This window comes from Phyllobates terribilis, unplaced genomic scaffold (assembly GCF_046119375.1).
Source record: "Phyllobates terribilis strain yellow unplaced genomic scaffold, ASM4611937v1 Scaffold_1__5_contigs__length_1240528914, whole genome shotgun sequence".
In the NCBI taxonomy this organism is placed as follows: domain Eukaryota; kingdom Metazoa; phylum Chordata; class Amphibia; order Anura; family Dendrobatidae; genus Phyllobates; species Phyllobates terribilis.
The window spans coordinates 319,232,512-319,256,661 of NW_027362761.1; the positions used below are offsets into that span (position 1 = coordinate 319,232,512).

The 24,150-nt window shown below is 45.5% G+C and overlaps 1 protein-coding gene across 20 annotated transcripts in view; it reads right to left on the reverse strand.

Annotated features, from left to right (window-relative positions):
• The window catches only part of ARVCF (ARVCF delta catenin family member), an 892,847-nt gene that overhangs the window by 204,795 nt on the left and 663,902 nt on the right, over nucleotides 1–24,150 (reverse strand). The window contains exon 1 of one of the 20 annotated variants that reach the window (XM_073675703.1): nucleotides 10,817–11,523. The exons of the other annotated variants lie outside the window; for them this stretch is intronic. Coding sequence (XP_073531804.1) covers nucleotides 10,817–10,837 — 21 coding nt within the window. The 5' untranslated portion in view covers nucleotides 10,838–11,523. Of the gene's footprint in view, nucleotides 1–10,816; nucleotides 11,524–24,150 lie in introns of those variants that run through there. 20 annotated transcript variants of the gene reach the window in all.

A 24,150-nucleotide genomic window follows, 5' to 3' on the forward strand; every position in this document is an offset into this window, starting at 1 on the left:
CGGTACCTCTCCTCCGCATCAGTTTTTTGTTTCAGAGCATGAGAGGGCCTCCAAAGACAGGTTAATACATAACCACCACCTCAACATATGTACTAAACACCTTAAAAAAAGTGCACACCACAGTGATAAAGGGGAGGGAATTAATAGGGTGCTGTCATGGGCTCTGTAAAATCCCGTTACCGGTAAGTAACTAGGATCTTTTCCCCTTCTCCCATGACAGCACCACCTGAGAGATTTATAGAGATTAAATACCAGAGGGAGGGATCACCGCTTGCAACACCCTTCTACCAAAGGACAGATCAGTAGAAGAGGAAAGGTCAAGACGGTAATGTTTGTAAAATGTAGCAGGGGATGACCAAGTTGCCGCCTTACATATAATGTCGATGGGCACATCCGCCTTCTCAGCCCAGGAAGCAGCTACCGCTCTGGTGGAATGGGCCTTCAGGTTCTCAGGAACCGGCAGATTGCTAGAAGAGTAGGCTAAGGTAATAGTATCCCTGACCCATCTAGCTATGGTCCCCCTTGTAACCTTAAGTCCTTTCCTAGCCCCCTGAAAGGATATAAATAAAGCGTCACTCTTTCTCCAGGCTTTTGTCACTTCCAAATACTGGACTAACACCCTCCTAACATCTAAGGTGTGAAGCTTATATTCCTCAGAATCCCTAGGATTAGGATAGAAGGAAGGGAGAGTGATTACTTGCGTCCTATGGAACTTGGAGGCTACCTTTGGAAGATAGGCCGGGTCTGGTCTTAAGATTACTCTATCCATACATACTTGAGTGAATGGATGGTTAACGGATAGTGCGTGTAAGTCACTGACTCTACGAGCTGATGTCAGGGCCACCAATAGCGCAGTCTTTAAAGTTAAGATTTTTTCTGAAACCTTCTCTAAGGGCTCGAAGGGAGGTTTGGTTAATGCTTCCAGAACTAAATTAAGGTCCCAAGGAGGCATTCTTGGAACAGGAATAGGTCTGGATCTATGACAGGCTTTAATAAATCTAATGATCCATCTATTTGCTGCCAAGTCATAATTATACAGTGCCCCCAGAGCCGATACCTGTACCTTAAGAGTACTGGTGGCTAGTCCCATGTTTAACCCCTTCTGGAGGAATTCTAGTATGGCCTCAATAGGAACCCTCCCTTTGGCAGACTGACCCGAGGTAGACAAGAACTTAGCCCAGGTTCTACCATAGATTCTAGTTGTTATCGGCTTTCTACTTGCTAGAAGGGTAGTAACAAGATCTGGAGAAAACCCCCTTTGCGTCAATAGCGACCTCTCAAAATCCAAGCCGTCAAATGCAGGCCCGCTCTTTGGGGATGACAGACTGGGCCCTGCCTGAGGAGATCCGGGATGTCCGGAAGAACCCATGGATCTGCTTGGGACATTCTCTTCATCCAAGTGAACCATGGTCTCTTGGGCCAGAACGGGGCGATCAATATAACCCTCGCCCGTTCCTCTCGGATCTTCCTCAGGATAGTAGGGATCAGTACTAAAGGGGAAAAGGCATAAGCTAGAGTGAAATCCCACTGAATCTGCAGCGCGTCCACCGCAAACGCCCCCTCTTTTGGATTCAGGGAGCAAAAGGTTTCGGTCTTCCGATTGTGTCTGTTTGCAAACAGATCTATCTGGGGCTGTCCCCACCGATCCACAATCTGCTGAAAAACGGCTGGATTCAACTCCCACTCTCCTTGTTTCAAGATGTGACGACTCAAGAAATCGGCCTTTATGTTCTCTTCCCCTTTTATATGCAGTGCCGAGAGCGTAACCAGCCGACTCTCGGCAAACCTGAAGATCTGATCCGCTATTAACATCAGAGGGAGAGACCTGGTACCCCCCTGATGATTGATGTAGGCGACTGTTGATCTGTTGTCTGACATTATCCTGACGTGAGGACCCTGAAGAACAGAACTGAATTCTTTTAGCGCGTTTCTGGCTGCCAACAGCTCTTTCATGTTGGAAGAGAGGCTTGTCTCGCTGTCCGACCAGAGGCCTTGTACAGAACGATCCCTTAGGTGAGCTCCCCAACCTTCCGCACTTGCGTCTGTTGTAATTGTATCCGACACCTGGAAGGTCCAAGGAACCCCCAAAGATAGGTTGACCGGAGATGTCCACCAGTCCAGGGAGTTGATCACAACATCTGGAAGAGATATTTTCCCATTCAGGCGACCTTTGAGCCGCCTGTCCGCTGCCAGAATCTCCTGTTGAAGATATCTGGAATGGTGCTGGGCCCACTGAACCGCCGGAATGCAAGACGTCATTGTACCCAACAGAGACATTGCACTCCTCAGGGTGATGGTCGGATTGCTGACAATCTGAGATGTTAGGGATCTGATCTTCAGTTTCTTTTCCTCTGGCAGAAGACAGGTTTGGTTTTCCGAGTCCAGAATGAGACCCAGGAAAGACTGAACCCTCTTGGTTCCAGCCTTGACTTCTCCAGATTTAACAGCCAACCTAGGCGTCTTAGACTGGCCATGACGTCCGCCAGGGCTAGAGCACAGAGTTGACTTGATCTGCCCACTACTAAGAAGTCGTCCAGATAAGGGATGACTAAAATATCTCTTTCCCTCAAGTGCGCTGTGACCTCCAGAATGATTTTTGTGAAGACTCTCGGCGCCATGGAAATGCCAAAGGGAAGAGCTGCGAACTGAAAATGCCTTACGTGCCTGCCGAATTGTACAGCTACTCTTAGAAACTGTTGATGATCTGGCAAAATCGGGACGTGGTAGTAGGCGTCCTTCAGATCGAGGACGCACATAAAACAGTCCGGAAATAACATCTTTATGGCTGATTTTATTGTTTCCATCTTGAAAGGCCTGTAGATTAAATGGTCGTTCAGTCTCTTTAAGTTCGCAATGGTCCTGAAGGAGCCGTCCGGCTTCTTTATTAGGAAGAGGGTCGAATAGAATCCTCTTCCTTGCTCGGGTGCAGGTGTTTCCACCAGAACTCCTTTCCTGAGCAGAGAGAGAACTTCCTGCTGTAAGGCTATCTGTTCCGCTAAACCTCTGGGGGCTGATATTTTGACAGTGTTCTTGGGCCTGCTCTTGAACTTCTTTCCAGCTACCTTGGTCTCTGGGAGCTTTACTGCGGCTGTATTTTCTCTTCCGAAAGGAACTGTTAAATCGGGAACCAGACACCGTGGGAAATCCATGTTTTTTGTCTGCGGCTTTATCTAGGATGTCATCTAGACCTTTGCCGAACAAGAAGTCCCCCTCACAAGGGATTGAGCACAGTTTAGACTTTGACTGCACATCTCCTGGCCAGCTCTTGAGCCATAGCGCCCTACGGGCTGCATTAGAGGGGTTTGCAGACCGGGCAGCCAGCCTAACTGAATCTGCCGATGCATCTGCCAGGAATGCAGCCGCTCCCTGCACAAGAGGAAGGTCTGATAGAATTTTCTCCCTGGACACATTCCTCCTGATCTGGTCTTCCAATTGTTGAAGCCAGATCATCATAGATCTAGCAGTGCAAGTCGCTGCTACTGCCGGTTTAAGGGCCCCTGCTGACAACTCCCAGGTTTGCTTAAGGAAGGACTCCGCTTTTTTATCCAGCGGGTCTTTTAAGGCTCCTAAATCCTCCAAGGGCAGAGTGGATTTTTTTTTAAATTTTTTAATTTTAGCCAGCTGGCGCGCTACCCGCAGATCCACCTGCCTCTGCGCGTGCGCAGACCAGCAGCACCCGGCGCGCTTGCAGCGGGATGACAGCTTCCCACCGCGCATGCGCAGACCCGGTTTCCGGCGCACTCCGTGATAGGGCGCGTCAGCACCCCGCGCGTGCGCAGCCCGGACTTCCGGCGCGCTCCGTCACAGGGTGCGACGCGACCCCCACGTGCGCAGCCCGGAAGACCTGCCGGCCGGCGCGCTCAGTTCATCTTTGCGAGGCGCAGACCCGGCCGCAGGCCCCGGCGCACGCGGGGAGGCATCCAAAGGAAAACAGCACCTCCTCCCCACACGCAGACCCGGGCAGCAGCCAGACGGGCTGGGAACAGGGACCATCTGCTGCTTCCACGGCCTCCAGGCTGCACCGTCCATAATCCAGGTACGTGAGGTACCACCTGGTGAGGCTCCCATCAGGGACAGGAACCAAAAACTGATGCGGAGGAGAGGTACCGCCTTTTTATTCAGTAGGTTCCTGTCCTTGGTGGGCGGATACCCTCTCTCAGGTGGTGCTGTCATGGGAGAAGGGGAAAAGACTGATATTCTGCAAAAGGTACAGGGAGTGGACTGCTGAGGACTGGGGCAAAGTAATTTTCTCTGATGAATCCCCTTTTCGATTGTTTGGGACATCTGGAAAACAGCTTATTCGGAGAAGAGGTGAGCGCTACCACCAGTCTTGTCTCATGCCAACTGTAAAGCATCCTGAAACCATTCATGTGTGGGGTTGCTTCTCAGCCAAGGGAATCGGCTCACTCACAGTCTTGCCTAAAACACAGCCATGAATAAAGAATGGTACCAGAATCTCCTCCAAGAGCAACTTCTCCCAACCGTCCAAGAGCAGTTTGGCGCCCAACAATGCTTTTTCCAGCATGATGGAGCACCTTGCCATAAAGCAAAGGTGATAACTAAATGGCTCATGGAACAAAACAGAGATTTTGGGTCCATGGCCTGGAAACTCCCCAGATCTTAATCCCATTGAGAACTTGTGGTCAATCATCAAGAGACGGGTGGACAAACAAAAACCAACAAATTCTGGCAAAATGCAAGCATTGATTATGCAAGAATGGACTGCTATCAGTCAGGATTTGGTCCAAAAGTTGATGGAGAGCATGCCAGGGAGAATTACAGAGGTCTTGAAGAAGAAGGGGCAACACTGCAAATATTGACTTGCTGCATTAACTCATTCTAACTGTCAATATAACCTATTGGTACTCATAATATGATTGCAATTATATTTCTGTATGTGATATAAACATCAGACAAACACTAATAAAAACCAGAGGCCAGCAGATCATGTGAAAATATCATTTTGGTGTCTCTCAAAACTTTTGGCCATGACTGTAGATTAGCAGAAAGGGATCAGAGGGAAGTCTTCCCTCGATACTGGATGGACTGTTACATAGGTTCAGAGGGGATACATATACAGGGTCATCACTAGAGGCCTGTTTAAGAACACATTCACTTTAACTTTTTTTCTGAAAGCTCAACTGAAAATATAATATACTCTCCATTTACTGACCCTGTTTAAGGTTGTCGTGACCAAGGTCAAACAATGTCAACAGTACAGAACAATGCAGTTTAGAGAGCTGATAACGTGTATACAATACTGCCAGGCACTTAACCAATCTCTTAGCAGTTTCTCTTGTGATGAAAGGCATGCACACTAGAGAAAACACACAATCTTATTAATAAGAACTAGCACTTAAGTGGACTTCCTTTTGTATGTGGGATATACTGAAACCGAGAGTGGGACCTCAGACAAGACATCTGATAACCAAAAAGCCCTAATACCACTATTACTATTCTCCCTTTGTTTCCATAAGAAATCCAAGGTCCACAGTTGTAAGTACACAAAAAGGATTAGGTAATCCCTGCTGTGGGAAGGATGATGCAAATGGAAAACCAAGAACATATTTTGGTAGTAGATATATATTTTTTTTTTTCATGGGGTGTTAAGTCCTTGTGGCTCAAATGTTTTGTACTACCCTGTATTGCAGAGTCTCCCCCCTTCCAAATCTGTCGAGATACAGAAGCAACTGGGAGATAAGCAGCAGTACAGCAAGACCAAATAGATATACATGCATGCACGTTATCATTCTGTCAAACTTGGAGAATGTTTGGAGCCGTAATACACATGCATGAGGCTGTATTCTGGAGATCAGTACATGCTTTAGACAGCCAGTAACAAATCTGTAAACTCTATAAAGAACATGTCAGCAGCAGCAGCATTGATCTCAACATCACCATTCGCCAAAGGCATCAAAAACGCCTGGGAGGCCTGAAAAGGTGAGACAGAATAATTTAAGATAAATAAGCCATCATGAACAAATCGCTATTAATCATTGATGCCGCCTGACATACTTGTCATTACACCCTAGCAAAGTACAGACTTAACAAGCCAATGTACCAGTAAATAACCGAGCTTTACATTACAAAAGTCCTATTTCACACATCACCATTAGCATAACACGTTGGATGAATTTAGGTAACAAACTGATGAAAATGGGGCTATAGTTGTAGACAAAGCCACTTGTAAAATTACATTTTCTAGTCAACTAAGTTTTTATAACAGAAAGGTAACCGGGAGGGGGATTCAGAAATAACTGGAGTCAATCAAAAAACTGTACATTATAATAAGTTACATTTTCATCAGATTTCCGCCAACCATGCTTTACTGGTAAACATTGCAGCCCTCCCAAAATATGTACAAGTTGCACTGGAAAAGATTGCTATCACTGTAAGGGACTACTGTGGACACAGACACTTTCTGCAAGACTATTTTAAATACAAGAGACCAAATATGTAATATTTTTGAAGGGCTTTGTAGCATTAACAAAGAGCATGTATAGAAGGGGCTTAAAGAGAACCTGTCACACTGAAAGAGGGGTCTCATCTGACATCAGCATGTTACATAGAGAAGGAGGAGCTGAGCAGACTGATATTGAGTTGAGAAAAAGGGGTTCCATATTAAGCTCCGCTCATTCTGGGATCAGAGGTGTAGTGTGTGCTCCTACTTAGTGGCTGATAGCTATAGAGGGAACACTCATTTACTGGGCTGGATCAACAATGACTGAAATCAAAGTTATGCCGAATTTTTTCACATGAAAACATAAAAGCTCCTCCAGCTGTATAATACTCTGGATCCAGATCGGACTACGTTTTCAACGCATCAAGTTACTTTTGAAATATCCTATTTAGGAATATACACGTGTAGCAGAGTTATGCAGCTGAGAATCAGTTTAACATTTAAATTAGGTTGTTTTGTAAGAAAAAAAATAATAATTATGCAAGTTCCATTTACAAAGGTTAGCACTGTTGCTTTGCAGCGCTGTGGATCTGGGTTTAAATCTCACCAAGAACATCTGCAAGGAGTTTGTACATTCTTCCCGTGTTTGCATGGGTTTCCTCCAAGTACTTCGGTTTCCTCCCACACTGCAAAACCATACTGATTGGGATTCCCATTCTAAATTCCCTATGGGGACAGGGATGATAATATCTGTAGAGTGCCATGGAAAATTATGACGCTATACAAGTAAATACAGATATCCAGATGACTTAATCTTATATTTCTAGTTTAGTTCTCACAGATTTCAGAAAATTAACATTGGTGAGTAGGTCAAATGACAAATCTGTCTCAATAATTCCCTTTACACAAGGTAGCAAAGAGATGACAGCATGGCCATAGAAACTAATCTCCAATGCAATGGTCTTCTAAATATCATTGTAAGGCACGCTGAAACACAGATCAGACTTCAGTGACAGATACTAATAGCCAAGTAAGAAGACAGTACATGAACAAGATGCTAAAAGTTAAAAAGCATCCTTCATCTGTCTAGATAAAGTACCAGTCTGTAAGGAGAAGTCACAGGGGACATATACTACATTTAAAAAGATCAATAATTTTCATCTTGAAACCAAGAAAGAAATATCAGCTGAGTGCACTGTGCTACCATCAATGAGATTTATTTCTTTTCTTTGTCTATACAAGTGAACCTGGATGACAGGACGCCCAACCTTGGCCGATTTACCTGACACACCCTGGTAATTCAAAAAAATGCACACCCACCTGCTAAGGTTATCAGTGCATACGGGAAGCAAACAAATCTGCAGTGTAATGAGATCACCCATTTTCCAGATACTGAGCCTTCACGCTGAAATCTACAAGTTGTAACCTATGGAACAGTTTCAATTAACACCTAGGTGTGTGAAATGCGTTACGTACTGTACAGCAAGTAGAAACACTCCCATAAGGACTTCAGTTGGTCTTTATAGCTGACAGTAATTCACATGTCGGATACTAATTGTTCTCTGCTGCGAGTTCCAAAAAGCTGCAAGTGAACATTAAAGGGATCATTATCACTAATAAGTCAATGTTCATGATGTGGATGAAGATATTCCAGCATCCAAGGGACCACACGTGAACAAAGCCAAGTTTTCAGCCACGCAATCAGGCCACACATTGAATTGGATCGAGCTGATCCCACATTAATAGACACATCTCAGGCTTCATTTTTATTTGTAAATACATAAATTCTAATACATGTTGTAAAAAGTAAAAGGAAAGCATCATCTTAGCACCTTGGTCAACTAGACCAGTATGTTCAGACAGAAAGGTTGTGGAACTGCAGTGGTCCCTTACCTTGAGAGCCCCATTCAGCTGTGATAGAGCCACATTCAGAGCCCCCGCAAGGAGTGACACACTCCTGCTCTCCACCCCCATTACCTATATAAACGACAGCCAAAGCTTTACCATAGAAATCACACCAAGATCTAGGGGTTTCCCCCTTACCTACCTTCGGTATTTTCGCATCTAGCGCTCCCACCACACTATCGCATCCAGCTTCAAGCACCTCGTTTGGCAGCATCATCCTATACCAAGGCAGATCTGCTCTTCTGTGCAGGGCTATGCAGAAAAGTCACAATCTGGAGACCTGCTCTTCATAGCAATTTGCTAAACCTGGTGCTAACAGATCAATCTGACAAGCAGCCACAAACCACAGATCAAGCCACAAGTTGGGGACCCCTGCTTTACTGCATCACAAAAGAAAAAGGGCAGGTCTTACACCAATCATAGCTCTTTGCCACAGATGAAACTATGCCAGAAACTGACACCTGTAGAAATAACATTCCCATTTATCAAAGTGCCATCTTTGGTTTGGTCACTGTATATTTGTGCAGTACAGACCCTCATATTATTGACCTTGCATTGGCCCAGTCAGGCCCAGCAGGACATCCGTTATTGGTAAAAAAAAAATTATGTTGCATTGAATTCTTGCATACCACATATACCTGTTCTATCGTAGTGAACCGTGGAGTTTAAAAGGCAATACTAAATATACTATGCAGTATTTAAAGCCTCCCAGGTCTCACTTCACACCCTGCAATTTGCCACTACCACTCCTCCATGAAGCAGAGATGATAGTATCTGGTGGAGCAGTTCTTGATAAAGACTTTATGAGAACACTTTCTAAATGCAGCTCATTTCAACATTGCCCAAACATGAAAAAGTTTAGCAGTGGCAAAGCTTACCCAACTGCAGAAATGTCATATGCACTTCATGTAGAATGTGATCTGAAATGGCTCGAATATAACAGGCTTTTGCGTGGTATTAAAGACCTGAATTCTCAGGGTCCATTTGCAGAATATAATGCAAGACAAGCAGAATATTTGCTAGTGGTAGTACAACAGACTTTATTGCACATGGGGGATTATTCTGGACAAGGTATGGTGATATATGGACATACTGTAGCCATGCTTGGAGACAATTTGCCTTTTTAGTAGACATAATAGGACCTTTCATTAGATCATACAAGTTACAAATCCTATGAATCGATCATGTAATAAGACATTGCAGTAAAAGTGCGTAGTACTATAGGTAACAGTGCACAAATGTCATCTCATTGACTGACAATAACTTGGCCTATACAGAAAGGACAATCATTTACAGCTAATCCATAGCTCCTGGACGATCCTGGGACATCAGTTTACTTTATAGCAGAACTTCGATGTGTACATAAAAGATGCTGTCGCTGTATTAAAATCTTACCGCCCCATCAGGCGCTATGAAGCCATTTCCAATACTAATGAGTTAGGTAGTAAAAGTGAAATGCAATCTCATGGATGCAAATATTGATTAGTGAAATAACATGGTATAATGTCTTCTGCTTTCAAGATATTAAATTACAAAACGGATGTGGCGACAGAACCCAGACATTTACCAGGAGATGCATCAACGTATTGGCTTTTCAGCCATGGGAGGAGGTGGACAACGCTGATTTTTAGTTAACAAGGGGAGAGTTCTTCAAATATTACTATGCAGATTGAATACTGTTAATTATTACTGAAGGGTTAAGTTTATTGGACTGCTGTGCCAATAACATGCAGGATGTCACCCAGCACCACACAGTGCCAGGGTGCAGCAAACAACGTGATGCAGGGAAGAATCTGCCTCCCAGCTTTTATGTCCCTGGGATAAAAGGAAACTGCATGGCAGCAGAGCAGTCCTCTGAGGCGGGTGTGCCATCACGTGCCCTGTGGAGGGTAGAACTGGAATCTAGCACATTACACATCCATATATTACAGATTGCTGGATCATCTGGAGAGTTGAAGGAAAATGGATCACACCCACATCTCAAAATTTCAGTCTTCTGTGATCAGTGAGCTAGAATGCAATGTTATCCTACAGATGTAGCAGAGCTGGTTCTCATTCAGCTCATTGGATCGTGAGAATTACACCTATATGGCGACTGGACCTAAATGGAAACGTAGCTCCGCTATATCTGAAAACTATCCAGATGAGAAATACAGCACTGGTCCAACATGGGGCATGTAACAATGCCCACTGCTTGGTATGACCAGGCATGCCCCCTTATACCGCCCCTACCCCACTAACGCCATAGAAAAGTAGAATCAGATGCTCCAGCCTTGTAGAAGCAAGAATGTAAAGTATGCAGAGTGCTGCTGTAGTCAGGGGAGCAGCCGCCCCCAAACACAACATGGGGGGCTAGTGCAACTTGTTACTGCCAGAAAGTTGGGTGAACTTCTCAGTCTGCAGTGCAGCTCCATAGAGAGCAGAGGACGTATGGATATATACATACACAGACCTGGACACAGGACACAGGCATATACAGGACACATATACAGACATCGGCACACAGCTGACCTGTTTGAGTTCTGCAGGCATCTATGCAGCTGTGAGTGCCGCCTCCGTGCACGGCCACAGGTCACTACAGACGGTGACAGCCTCCGCTGCTTTCTTCCACCTCAGTGCTGGGAGCCCGGTACTGTGCCTCCTCATCAGCCTCCCAGACCTGCCGCCGCCGGAATATCCCCAAATCCTGCAGCTCCGAGAGCCCCGAACCCGGCAGCTCTCAGCCCGTGCACAGTCCGTCCGTCCGTCCGCAGCTCTCAGCCCGTGCACAGTCCGTCCGTCCGTCCGCAGCTCTCAGCCCGTGCACAGTCCGTCCGTCCGTCCGCAGCTCTCAGCCCGTGCACAGTCCGTCCGTCCGTCCGCAGCTCTCAGCCCGTGCACAGTCCGTCCGTCCGTCCGCAGCTCTCAGCCCGTGCACAGTCCGTCCGTCCGTCCGTCCGCAGCTCTCAGCCCGTGCACAGTCCGTCCGTCCGCAGCGCTCTCCTTTGTACGCCTCACATTCCCTTCTCCCGTCCCTGGCAGACTGCCGCCCCACAGCGAGCAGCCCCAGTCCCCCTCCTCTGAGGGTGGGAGCAGATAGACAGCCACAGCTGGGAGCTGAAATAAAGCTCAGGCCACACCCAGCAGACAGGCGGCAGCGCCGGAGCCGGTGCACGGAGGGAGCGGGCTGCGGTACAAGCTGTATGCAGTGCAGGCTGTTATGACGGAGCCCTTGCTGCCCAAGATAGAGACCCCAGCACGGAAGCTACTTCCGTCATTGTTAGGGGGGCACCAGCAGTAATTGGTCCTCACACCGTTTTGGGCACAGAAAATCTATTGACGTTATCCTGCCTTAAAGGGCCAGGAGGCTTCCCCCGAAGGGTCCCAGATGCTGAGCAGGTCACATGACCAGGTGGTGCACACGAGGGTGAGCAGAGGCAGCAACCAAGCAGAACTTCCATGCAGCCAGCCTTCCCTCAGCTTCGCCTTATATGGCAGGATGAATAGGCATTGTGATCAGGGGGTCTGGCATCATCCTCCACTAAACATCACACCACCATCACTGATCCTCCACTAAACATCACACCGCCATCACTGAACCTCCACTAAACATCACACCGCCATCACTGAACCTCCACTAAACATCACACCGCCATCACTGAACCTCCGCTAAACATCACACCGCCATCACTGATCCTCCACTAAACATCACACCGCCATCACTGATCCTCCACTAAACATCACACCGCCATCACTGATCCTCCACTAAACATCACACCGCCATCACTGATCCTCCACTAAACATCACACCGCCATCACTTGATCCTCCACTAAACATAACACCGCCATCACTTGATCCTCCACTAAACATCATACCGCCATCAATCATGCTCCACTAAACATCACACCGCCATCACTCATCCTCCACTAAACATCACACCGCCATCACTGATCCTCCACTAAACATCACACCGCCATCACTTGATCCTCCACTAAACATCATACCGCCATCACTCATGCTCCACTAAACATCACACCGCCATCACTGATCCTCCACTAAACCTCACACCACCATCACTGATCCTCCACTAAACATCACACCGCCATCACTTGATCCTCCACTAAACATCACACCGCCATCACTTGATCCTCCACTAAACATTATACCGCCATCAATCATGCTCCACTAAACATCACACCGCCATCACTCATCCTCCACTAAACATCACACCGCCATCACTCATCCTCCACTAAACATCATACCGCCATCACTTGATCCTCCACTAAACATCATACCGCCATCACTCATGCTCCACTAAACATCACACCGCCATCACTGATCCTCCACTAAACATCACACCGCCATCACTTGATCCTCCACTAAACATCATACCGCCATCACTCATGCTCCACTAAACATCACACCGCCATCACTCATCCTCCACTAAACATCACACCGCCATCACTCATCCTCCACTAAACCTCAGACAGACACTAATGATAAGCAAGCGTGCTCGTTTAACCCTTTCACCGAGCACACTCGGGTGCTTACCGAGTATCTTCGGCATGCTCCTATATTATGCTCCAGTCCCTGCGTCTGCATGATTTATGGCCGTAAGACAGCCTCAACATATGTGAGGATTCCCTAACAAAGAGGCTATCCCTGCATGTGTTGAGGCTGTCTAACAGGGACTCGAACATAAAATATATATACTAGCATGCCAAAGATACTCGGATAACACCCGAGCATGCTCGGTGAAAGGGTTAAACGAGCACGTTCGCTCATCATTAACAACCACCACTCATCCTCCACTAAACATCACACCGCCATCACTCATCCTCCACCAATCCATCACTAAACATCACACCACCATTCTCTGTGCTTTGACACAGATTTTACTGAATGTTAGAAAATGAATGTGATAGTCATGAAGAGCAACATCCCGGAAAGTCATCTGACTGTCTGCTTACTGTGTCCTATTATTTCAGACCTAATTCTGTTATGTATGAGAGATATTCAGGGCAGTAATTCTGAAAACAGCTAAAAGCCATGCAGAGATTTCTCAGTGCGAGGGGTATAGAGAGCACATTTGTACATATGGAAGTCGTGGAACAGCTGTGTAGGTACCAGTCACCCAATAGAAATGCAGCCATTATTTTAGGGATCCAATGTGGCAGTCATGAAAAATTTAGCATAGAAGTCTTATGCAAATCAGGCTGTAAGTGCACTGGGGGTGTGTCAATGAACTTGGACAGTTTCTGTGACACGCCCCCAGCTCACCTCCAGACTGATTTCCATATCACTTCTACACTGGATTTTTAGCATCTATACCTCTTTTTCTATATATAAAAACTCCTCACATGACTGACTACTATAGTAAAGTCTTACGTTCTTCATGAAATAACAGTTTTGAATCCTAAAACCCAGCATTGTGCTTTTCCTCTGTAATTACTCTTAAAAACATATGAATGAATTGACATTTGGTTGTTACCAGTTGGGGTGTGCCCTATTTAGTCTAACACTGTCCAATCACTGCAGACATCCACACATCGGCAGCTTTCCTCCCCCATTTCTTGACTGATGGCTGCAGTCTTTCATTTCTTTGGTGAGTACATTTTGCCTTCTGTCCACCCCTATACATTATACCAAATCTCAGCTTTCCAGTTTTCTTTCCAATCATTTTTTTCCAGTATAAGGGTGGATAGAAGAGTCTGAGAAACATTTCAGATGTGAAGGTTTAATTTTCCTCTTTCTGTCAAGGATGACTACTAGAGTAGGTGTAAATATTGTAGATTAGATCGTCCCATTACATCGCCATGACAGTGGTCTGTAGCTATTGGAAAGGGAGAGGGAGAACCGCCTCTTACCTGATAGCGTCTGTGGCTCATCACTTGATTAGCCGGTCTGGCACGTCGTTACATGTGCGTCATGCCACAATAATAACCACGTACTAGATCGGGTAATCACAAGAAGAGCTGAGGACGCTGTCAGGTAAAAGGTGCTACCACCTCTCTCTTTCTAGAGGCCACAGACCACGGTCATGGCAGATGGATTGGGTTTTATAACTCTAATAACTACTCTATGGTGCCTGAGTTTTCGGCATTGTTAGATGACGTTCTCCATCTCCAACTGTGCAGGATGACAAGCTCTCTATAGCATTGTGGGATGTGTTGATGCTACAGAAAATGAAATACAGTTGAGCTGATTGGTCTACCAAGTTTTACCAGGTTGTTAGGAGTCCTAAAATAATATTTGTACAGATTTGTGAGCATGCTGCAGATTTTACATGTGTGAATAGGGGCACACCTGTCTGTCTACAGCTAAGCAGGCAGGGAGAAGCTGGTGGAGACATGACTCTTGGGCCTCTTCCTCTGGTGGGCTTTCATCTATGTTTTCTTCTTAAGTACCCCAGTGATATTTAGCATGGGGGAACCAGTTTCTTGATTCCTGCTGCCCGTGGTTCAGGCAGCATGAAACAGCTGCCAGATTCCCTTTAGGAATGGGGTATGAAGCATCAGTCTTGGGTAAATGTCCCTATTTCCCTATAATCTACAAAGCCTTAATCTGCTTAGTTATGAATGGAGACAAGCTAGGAATACGTCATTACATAATTTCACACTTTCCATTTAGGAAACTCCTTGTGAAAGATGGATATATGGTTAGTCATCGGGTTTACAGAGAACATGTATAACTAAAAGCGTTTCAATATTTTTAAAGGATTTTTGCCTCCAAAGTGTTTTATGACATATTAATAGGACATGTCATAAAACACTTTGGCGAGAAAACTCTTTTAAAAGCAGAAAAGGACATCTCAGGGACCCATATTTTCTAGTGACTCTATTCCATTTTCTTTTTTCTCTCTCTTAAAACGCTTATATTATGCATTTAATTAAAACCGTTAATCTGGGGCTAATTTACAGCACAATTCCCTTACTTAGAGGATATCAGCTCCTGGTACACACTATTATCTGGACGCTTCACAACATATTGTGCTACTGATAATAATGCTATGTATATCGATGTCCGCATACCAGTTTGCAACATATCTTGATTGATAATACCGTTCTGGCACTGTACGGCATGGCTCACTTTAGTGAGTAACCATTATTTTACTTTGGCCTGTATTTTGCATACAGACTTACAGAATGTAAGAATGATAGTCATTGGTGACCAAACGTTCTGTAAGCCTTGGATGGATCTATTATATACTGCGGTGTAATGACTGTATTGTCGCTAATGGAGGTACTTTGTTCATGAGAGTACAGACAACTATATAGTAGCATTTGGAGTAGCAATGCTTTCAGATTTATATACACACTTACACTAATAACATTTTGCAGGACAGACTTTATGGACGATTTATTCAAGTAAATCAGGAAACAAATGTAATATTTTGTTTTATTGCTTCATATAAAAATAATGGAGAGGTGTTTATAGTGCAAATCTAAACTGAATCAAAACATGCAACTTCAGATAGAAAATATGATCTCAAACTCAGGAGTTGGAGAAAATACTAATCAGTAATTTGTGAATGTCAAAGCCTGCAATGTTCATAAATGATAAATAATCTAAAATATTGTATGTATATTTCTATATATGGCTTAAGGCCCCCGTACACATTAGACTAAAGTCAGCTGATCCCACCAATATCAGCAGATTCAGCTGTCAATGTAATGTATATGGGTCCTCCTGGCTCTCCCCCAACAGATCATGTCAGGGGAGAGAAGGATCCAGTCTGGTGAATTCCAATGGTTAATTTTTTTTGTTCCCTGGGAGATAAGTCGCTTTTAGAGGCGTCCGACAGCAGCTCTCTCATAAAAAACAGGAGCGCTAAGCTAAACCAATCATCTCTGTGTATTGGGGAGTCGAGAGAGCTGTTAACTTTTCCAAATTCATCTTTCAGCTATCTAACACGTATAGGTTCTAGAGTTCTTTTAATTAGGCGGACTGGCGCAATGTCATTGTTGTGGCATTAAGCACATATGACATTATACCAGGCTGGCTAATCAAAAGAAGAGCTGCGGCTGCCGTCAGATTAGAGTCAGGTTTTCAGAGCTAACCTAACAGTGGCCACAGATTATAGACGCGGCCGAGGACTTGGTCCTGCAAATCGATTCACACCACCTCTAGTGGGTGCCTTTATAAGCCTGCACAAATCATGTCAAGTGGCAGCGAGGGAAGTACAGTACATATTAGTGTAAGACACAAGAAGCCCTCTCTTTAGAAGTTTTATTTCTGGTAACTTATCAACCAGAAATTTTGAGCTCAACCCAATGTGCCATCTCTGTGCATCCTGTGTAGTCAAATACTACTGTATTTTGCAACTGTCCACTTCTATCACCTAAAAGCCCTCATGTACATTAGGCTAATGTCGCCAAACTCGATGATATTGGCATGCTTGGCGGACATATGAGGGTTTCCCAACACACCCCCAACAGATGATGTTGGGGGAGATAAGGATGTTTGATTTTGGACTGCTGATCCTTGAGATAAGCCAGTCAGAGGAGTCTGGCAGCAAATTTCTGATGGAGAACAGATGCCCTCGGCAGAGCAAGCTGAGTATGGAGGAGTCAGGAGGGATCACTGTTGGCCAAACTTATTGTTCGGCCAGCAGTTCTCTATTGTGCATGAAGGCCTTAACAGCGTCAGCCTCTACAGGTAGCCATAAACCAAAGATCAGCAACATATCGCCCTCCTGGTGCTGTGGAAAAAGCAACTCCTAATATACCAGTCGTCTGACAGCCTGTGGCTGTAAGGGAATGCTGGCAGTTATAGTTTCACCTACAAGGTGCTCTAGGTGTTCATCTATATTGAGTATTGACAAATCCGTCTTGACCAGACAATAATCTAGTCTGTATGGGGGCAGTTAATCTTTTTGTACTGTTTCCCAGATCTGCCTGTTTTGTCTGACATGTTCATGGTGGGATCATTCATACAAATGATCCAATGGCGACTGATGTCTGTAGACTGATCAATAATCATCTTCTATATGTACCAGGCTTAACTAGCAGAAGAAAGAATTCTCATTGAAAAGATCTATTACTAAATACTTTTGCTTGGACAGTTTGCTGGGATGTACAGTATATTTGCCAAAATGTTGTCCCCATGTAGTCAAGGAAGGGCGTTGCATGAGGAGAAGTGCTCACCTCATCTCATGGACAGTGGACGTCTAAAGAAAATGAAGAAATTGACAGCATTATGGAGGCTGTATAACCTTTGCCACACTTCTACTTTAGAGGTACAATTACCATTCACAATGGAGCAATTCATTGTCCCTATCTGTTATTATCCATTTTCCTTCTAGCGTAGCTGATAGTAAGTGTAGTATAAGAGGCTGTGTCAACAGCGGTAAGGACATATTCTCTGTATCTCACGCACCTACGAGATGTATTGTGAATATTTCACTCTAGTCCTGCCATTCTCATGCTCGTCATGCTAGGTGCAGTGCTTACACAGACTTGCAGAAAATAAACAGCTCAGAGGGGAAATGCCATAAGGTTTTTTACATTCCTGAGAATATCTCATGGCTTGCTTCCTGCCATGACCGTACAGTGGTGAGGTGGACCATGGACCCAAGACTGCATTACATACCGCTCAGGAATTCAGGAGCTTTCCTTATAAGGAGCCAAGGGGAAGTATTACTGATAACAAAAGCCAGGGCTAAAGATTCCCGACAAAAGATCGCATTACTCAATCACTACTAGTAGGACCTGTTATGCATTATAAAGAAAGCAGGCCTGACGTTACCTACAAATTACCTTTACGTTACCTACAATAGAGATTTTAGAGAAAACTAGATAATGCTCAAATGGAATATATCACCACATTCTCAAAGGGTTATTCCCAAAAAATCAACCTGTGGATCCACGTACGCGGCCTCTGCTCTAATTCACTGTCTATAGGACTGCCAGAAAAAGCAGAGTGTTGTACTGTCCCATAGAGAGTGAATGGAGTGGAGACCGCACATGGGCACCTCTGCTCCATTCAAGGTGGGGCGGAAAAGCCTCATTATTAGTGATGATCGAGCGTGTTCTATTAACCCCTTCGGTGAGCACGCTCGGGTGCTCACCGAGTATTTTGGCGTGCTCGGCATTTCTTTTAATGTCGCTGCGCCTACAAGTGTTACGGCTGTTTGACAGCTGTGACACATGCAGAGATTGCCTGTCTCTGACATTGTCTCATTGTCTCTGACAGGCAATCTCTGCATGTGTCACAGTTGTCAAACAGCCGTGACACTTGCAGGTGCAGTGACATTAAAAGAAATGCCGAGCATGCCAAAATACTCGGCAAGCACCCAAACGTGCTCGCCGAAGGGGTTAATAGAACACGCTCAATCATCACTATTCGTTATCAGAGCTCCAAAGCTCCAGTCTTTGTATCATTTGGGATTCAAGCAGACTCCCAGTGATCAGCAAGTCAAGTCATCCCTTATTCCTGAGACTGGGGATAACATCACTTTGGGGGGAATAACCCCTTAGACTTTTCTCTTTAGGGTTGTTTCACACTCAGATTTTCGTTTTTTTGTGTTTTTTTGATTGCTCAAAGAGGATGCAGCAGAAGGCAAAAGTATACGTCTTTCCTTTATAATTCTCATGACTATAAAATCCTTTACTGCATTTGGCTCAGAAAAAAAGCATGAACATAAACCGCTGTGTAAAACCATCCTTACCCCTTTAATACATAGATTAAAAAAATAATCATATCCCTATACACTATGGTGATGTGCATAGATGTCTAAAGTCACTTATCCCTGTAATGACTGGGGAACCTGCCCATGACTCACACAGTCCTCACCCATTACAGTGAAACACAAAAAATGCTTATTTAGTGTATGAAATGATTTGCTAGTGAATGGTACTGACAGCTCTCCGAAGTTAATGTGCTCACATATTTATGCAGCAACATGGTTTATGGTTTCAGCAAGCTCTGCAATCTCTAAATCCACTGGCAGCCACTCACCTATGAGCCTTGTTAAGGCAGTGGACCAGAGGAAAGATGGACCACAAACATCTGCATGAGTAGTGGTGCATACATTTATGCTATATACCTAAAGTGCTGGTTTATCTTCCCATTTGCCAATACCTGCCTTGAGCTGCAGACATAGTGAAACATATTTTTCTTTTATTTTTTTTATTCTCTCTTTCTACTTGGACCTACAGCTAATTTAGGGTACATTCACACACAGTGCCCAGAGCAGCAGCAGCTGTAAAAACAGACCTGTCAAAGAATAGATGAAGCTTTCAAATACCAGCCATATGCTCCTAAGTTCCAGTGGAACACTGCCCCTAGAGGCCATCATTAAAAATGCTATCCTTTGAACATAACTTTTCTTAAGCTAGGGACTAGTCATCATTTATTCATCATTTATTCAGTAAGAACTATGTAGATAATGTGGTTTATTTAATGTTTCAGTATAATGTTCATTTAAATAATTCCTTTTCTTACAACACTTAATGGGAAAGTTCTAACAATAAAAGGAATGTTGACCTACATTTACACACACCAGACTGAGCTTCAATGAAATCCATCTCGGAGCACTTTACATGATTTAAAATTAAATACCTTTGGTTATATAATAGCAGTTTCAATGGCGAATGATGCTGTGAATGATGTTTAGTCACCTACTAAAACACAGAGTTCCTTTCAGCTAGTATGAATGCTGATGAATGGCAGCCTGAATATTAGTAAGTGCTTAGTAATGGCAGGTAAGACCTGGAAGAGACAGTGAGGAAAAATATTGGAGGTGCAATTACATGGTTCATCGTACAGATGGAGAAGATCTTGTTATCAGAGGTCAGATATAGCAATTACTATGGTATGCCCCCCACCCTGCCTCCATGATGATCCAAACAGCATGCAACTTGTTGGGGTGGGGAGTATGCTCTGCCCAAGCTAAGAAAAGCATTTACTTTGAGACAAAAGACAATGTGACAAGACCTAACAGGCCTGGTGTTGAGAAATTGCTTCACTACAGGGATGTGAAGATTTCATTTACATTTCCAAAAAGTATAACAATTACACCATTGTCTGCAACATCATCTCCGAAACACCACATGTCACTCCAGCATTGCTAATTACAACACAAATTGATTTCGGATGATGATGTATTTTAATGTATCTGTATGTGTGCACGCACAGACTTTAAAGTAGATCTGTCATCTGGCTAGCAAGTGCTGATGGTTATGGCTTTATATTTACTCTAATTATGCAGGTAGTATTAAACAGCTCATTCACAGAAGAACATTATCAGGATATGCTCAACAGATTGTTTGTCGACATTTCAGCAACTGAAATTCATCCCATAAATCTGAATGGGGTCTGTAAATATCCTGTGCACATGCTGCAGAATTCACCACATAACCCCATTCAGATGTATATAACAAACATACCGTAATGCACTCAAAATACTAAAATAGACACATAATATCAGATCTAACCTCAGCATCTAGGCGACTTGTTGAGAATGTTATTACTTAACTACTAGTGACGAGCACGCTCGGGTGCTAACCGAGTATCTTCGGCGTGCTTGCAAAATAGGTTCGAGTCTCCGCAGCTGCATGTCGCACGTCTGTTCAACAGCCGCAACACATGCAGGGACTGCCTGTTTGTTAGGCAATCCCTGCATGTGTTGCAGTTGTCTAGCAGCCGCGAGACATGCAGCTGCAGCAACTCTAACCTATTTTTCGTGCATGACGAAGATACTCGGTTAGCACCTGAGCGTGCTCGGATAACCCCTTATCCGAGCACGCTCGCTCATCACTAGTAGTTAAGTAATAACATTCTCAATAAGTCGCCTAGATGCTGAGGTTAGATCTGATATTATGTGTCTATTTTAGTATTTTGAGTGCATTAGGGTATGTTTGTTATATACACTGCTCAAAAAAATAAAGGGAACACTCAAATAACACATCCGAGATCTGAATGAATGAAATATTCTCATTGAATACTTTGTTCTGTACAAAGTTGAATGTGCTGACAACAAAATCACACAAATATCAATGAAAATCAAATTTATTAACCAATGGAGGCCTGGATTTGGAGTCACCCCCAAAATTAAAGTGGAAAAACACACTACAGGCTGATCTAACTTTAATGTAATGTCCTTAAAACAAGCCAAAATGAGACTCAGTATTCTATGTGGCCTCCATGTGCCTGTATGACCTCCCTACAACGCCTGGGCATGCTCCTGATGAGGTTGCGGATGGTCTCCTGTGGCATCTCCTCACAGACCTGGACTAAAGCATCTGTGACGCCTCTACTCAGAAAGCCCGTGTTTTACCCTGGGTGTTGGGGGACTCGGTGTCGGGCCCTGCGTTGAAGAGATGGGATGCAGCCGTGGCCCGGGCCCGACCCGTGCTCAGGGCCGTCACATTAGAAAGAGATGGTGTGGGCTATTCCGGGTTGAGTGGCAGATTAACGACTACGCCACCTGTGGTGCCTGGTGAAGAGCCACCAGCGCCGCTACAGTCCGCTGAGGCCTAGTGTCATGGCGGCTAAAGTTATTCCTGCTCCCCACAGGCGGAGCAAGGCCTCAGGGCAGACAAACAGGATGAAGGGGGGTAGCAGTAGGGCGGGGAGTACGGGCACCACGTCGCGTGGTATGGCGCGTAATGAACAGTCCGGAGGCCATAGGGGTGAACTTCCAAGGCTTTACTCACTCAGAGATATTAGCGGGAAGGCGACTCCCTGCTCCTCGCGGAGTCCTGCGGCCACCAGGGACGGGGGTCCGACTACCTCCGAGGAAGTCCAGTGTTCGGCAGCGACCCTGCACCAGAGTGTTCCTGCACTATAGACTTCACCCTCTCCCGTCTGTGCGTGTGTAGATAGGTCGGGTCTCCCTCTGAGCTCCTCTCAGGTGTAGGGGTCGGGTGGCAATTCCTCTCCATCCGACGCCCGGTGGGATCCTCAGGGCCTAACCGGGCTTTCCCGTCCTGGACTTAAAGTACGAGGTCGGGGGCCGGTACCCCTCTTGCAGCCGGAATCCCTCTGAATAGATCAGGTAGGCGAGGACAGGTGGCGAACTCCGCTCCGTCTGAATCCTCCCCGGGACCCATTTGCTAGGGAGCCACACTCTAAAGCTCCCGGGCCTTCTTGATCCTGGTCCTTGGCCGGGTTGAGACATTCCTTGCCTGCAACCTACCTCTCGTCCCAAAGATCGAGGTACGAGGGCTGTGTCCCATGCCGGTGCAGGCCCACACAGGATCTGCGCTCCCGGAGGGAAGTCACATTACACACAGTATTTTGACAGCACAGTGACAGCCGACAGACTAACAAAGGCTAGACTGATGGACCACAGAAGAACCAACAGAAGACTGAAAGAAAGGGCCAAAAGACCAAGATCAAATATGGCATTCTATTAAATATAAAATCTAAAGTGTAACTTACTGGTAAGTCCTCCACCCTCACCCACTAACTGGTTCCTACCACTTTGTGTTCCCCAGTCTCCCTGTAACCAGTGGAGCAGCACCTAGTGCATACTAGCTCCCTCTGGTGGAGAAGTGTGGTGTTGGATGGAAAAGGCTAGGTCACTACCATCACACTGGCCTTACCTCAGAGGAGGAACACCACCCTCCATTGAAGAAGTGCAGCATTCCTGTGGCGGTCGAACCCTCAGGGGCGCCACACATCCGCCAACTCCTGGACAGTCTGTGGTGCAAAGCGACATTGGTGGATGGAGCGAGACATGATGTCCCAGATGTGCTCAATCGGATTCAGGTCTGGGGAACAGGCGGGCCAGTCCATAGCTTCAATGCCTTCATCTTGCAGGAACTGCTGACACACTCCAGCCACATGAGGTCTGGCATTGTCCTGCATTAGGAGGAACCCAGGGCCATCCCTTACCAGCACATGGTCTCACACGGGGTCTGAGGATCTCATCTCGGTACCTAATGGCAGTCAGGCTACCTCTGGCGAGCACATGGAGGGCTGTGCGGCCCTCCAAAGAAATGCCACCCCACACCATTACTGACCACTGCCAAACCGGTCATGCTGAAGGATGTTGCAGGCAGTAGATCGCTCTCCACGGCGTCTCCAGATTCTGTCACGTCTGTCACATGTGCTCAGTGTGAACCTGCTTTCATCTGTGAAGAGCACAGGGCACTAGTGGTGACTTAGCCAATCCTGGTGTTCTGTGGCAAATGCCAAGTGTCCTGCAGTGTTGGGCTGTGAGCACAACCCCCATCTGTGGACGTCGGTCCCTCATACCACCCTCATGGAGTCGGTTTCTAACCGTTTATGCGGACACATGCACATTTGTGGCCTGCTGGAGGTCATTTTGCAGGGCTCTGGCAGTGCTCCTCCTGTTCCTCCTTGCATAAAGGTGGATGTAGCGGTCCTGCTGCTGGGTTGTTGCCCTCCTACGGCCCCCTCCATGTCTCCTGGTGTACTGGCCTGTCTCCTGGTAGCGCCTCCAGCCTCTAGACACTAAGCTGACAGACACAGCAAACCTTCTTGCCACAGCTCTCATTGATGTGCCATCCTGGATGAGCTGCACTACCTGAGCAACTTCTGTGGGTTGTAGAGTCCGTCTCATGCTACCATGAGTGTGAAAGCACAACAACATTCAAAAGTGACCAAAACATCAGCCACAAAGCATTGGTACTGAGATGTGGTCTGTGGTTCCCACCTGCAGAACCACTCCTTTATTGAGGGTGTCTTGATAATTGCCAATAATTTCCATCTATTGTCTCTTCCATTTGCACAACAGCATGTGAAATTGATTGTCAATCAGTGTTGCTTCCTAAGTGGACAGTTTGATTTCACAGAAGTTTGATTTACTTGGAGTTATATTCTGTTGTTTAAGTGTTCCCTTTATTTTTTTGAGCAGTATACATCTGAATGGGGTTATGTGGTTAATTCCCCTTAT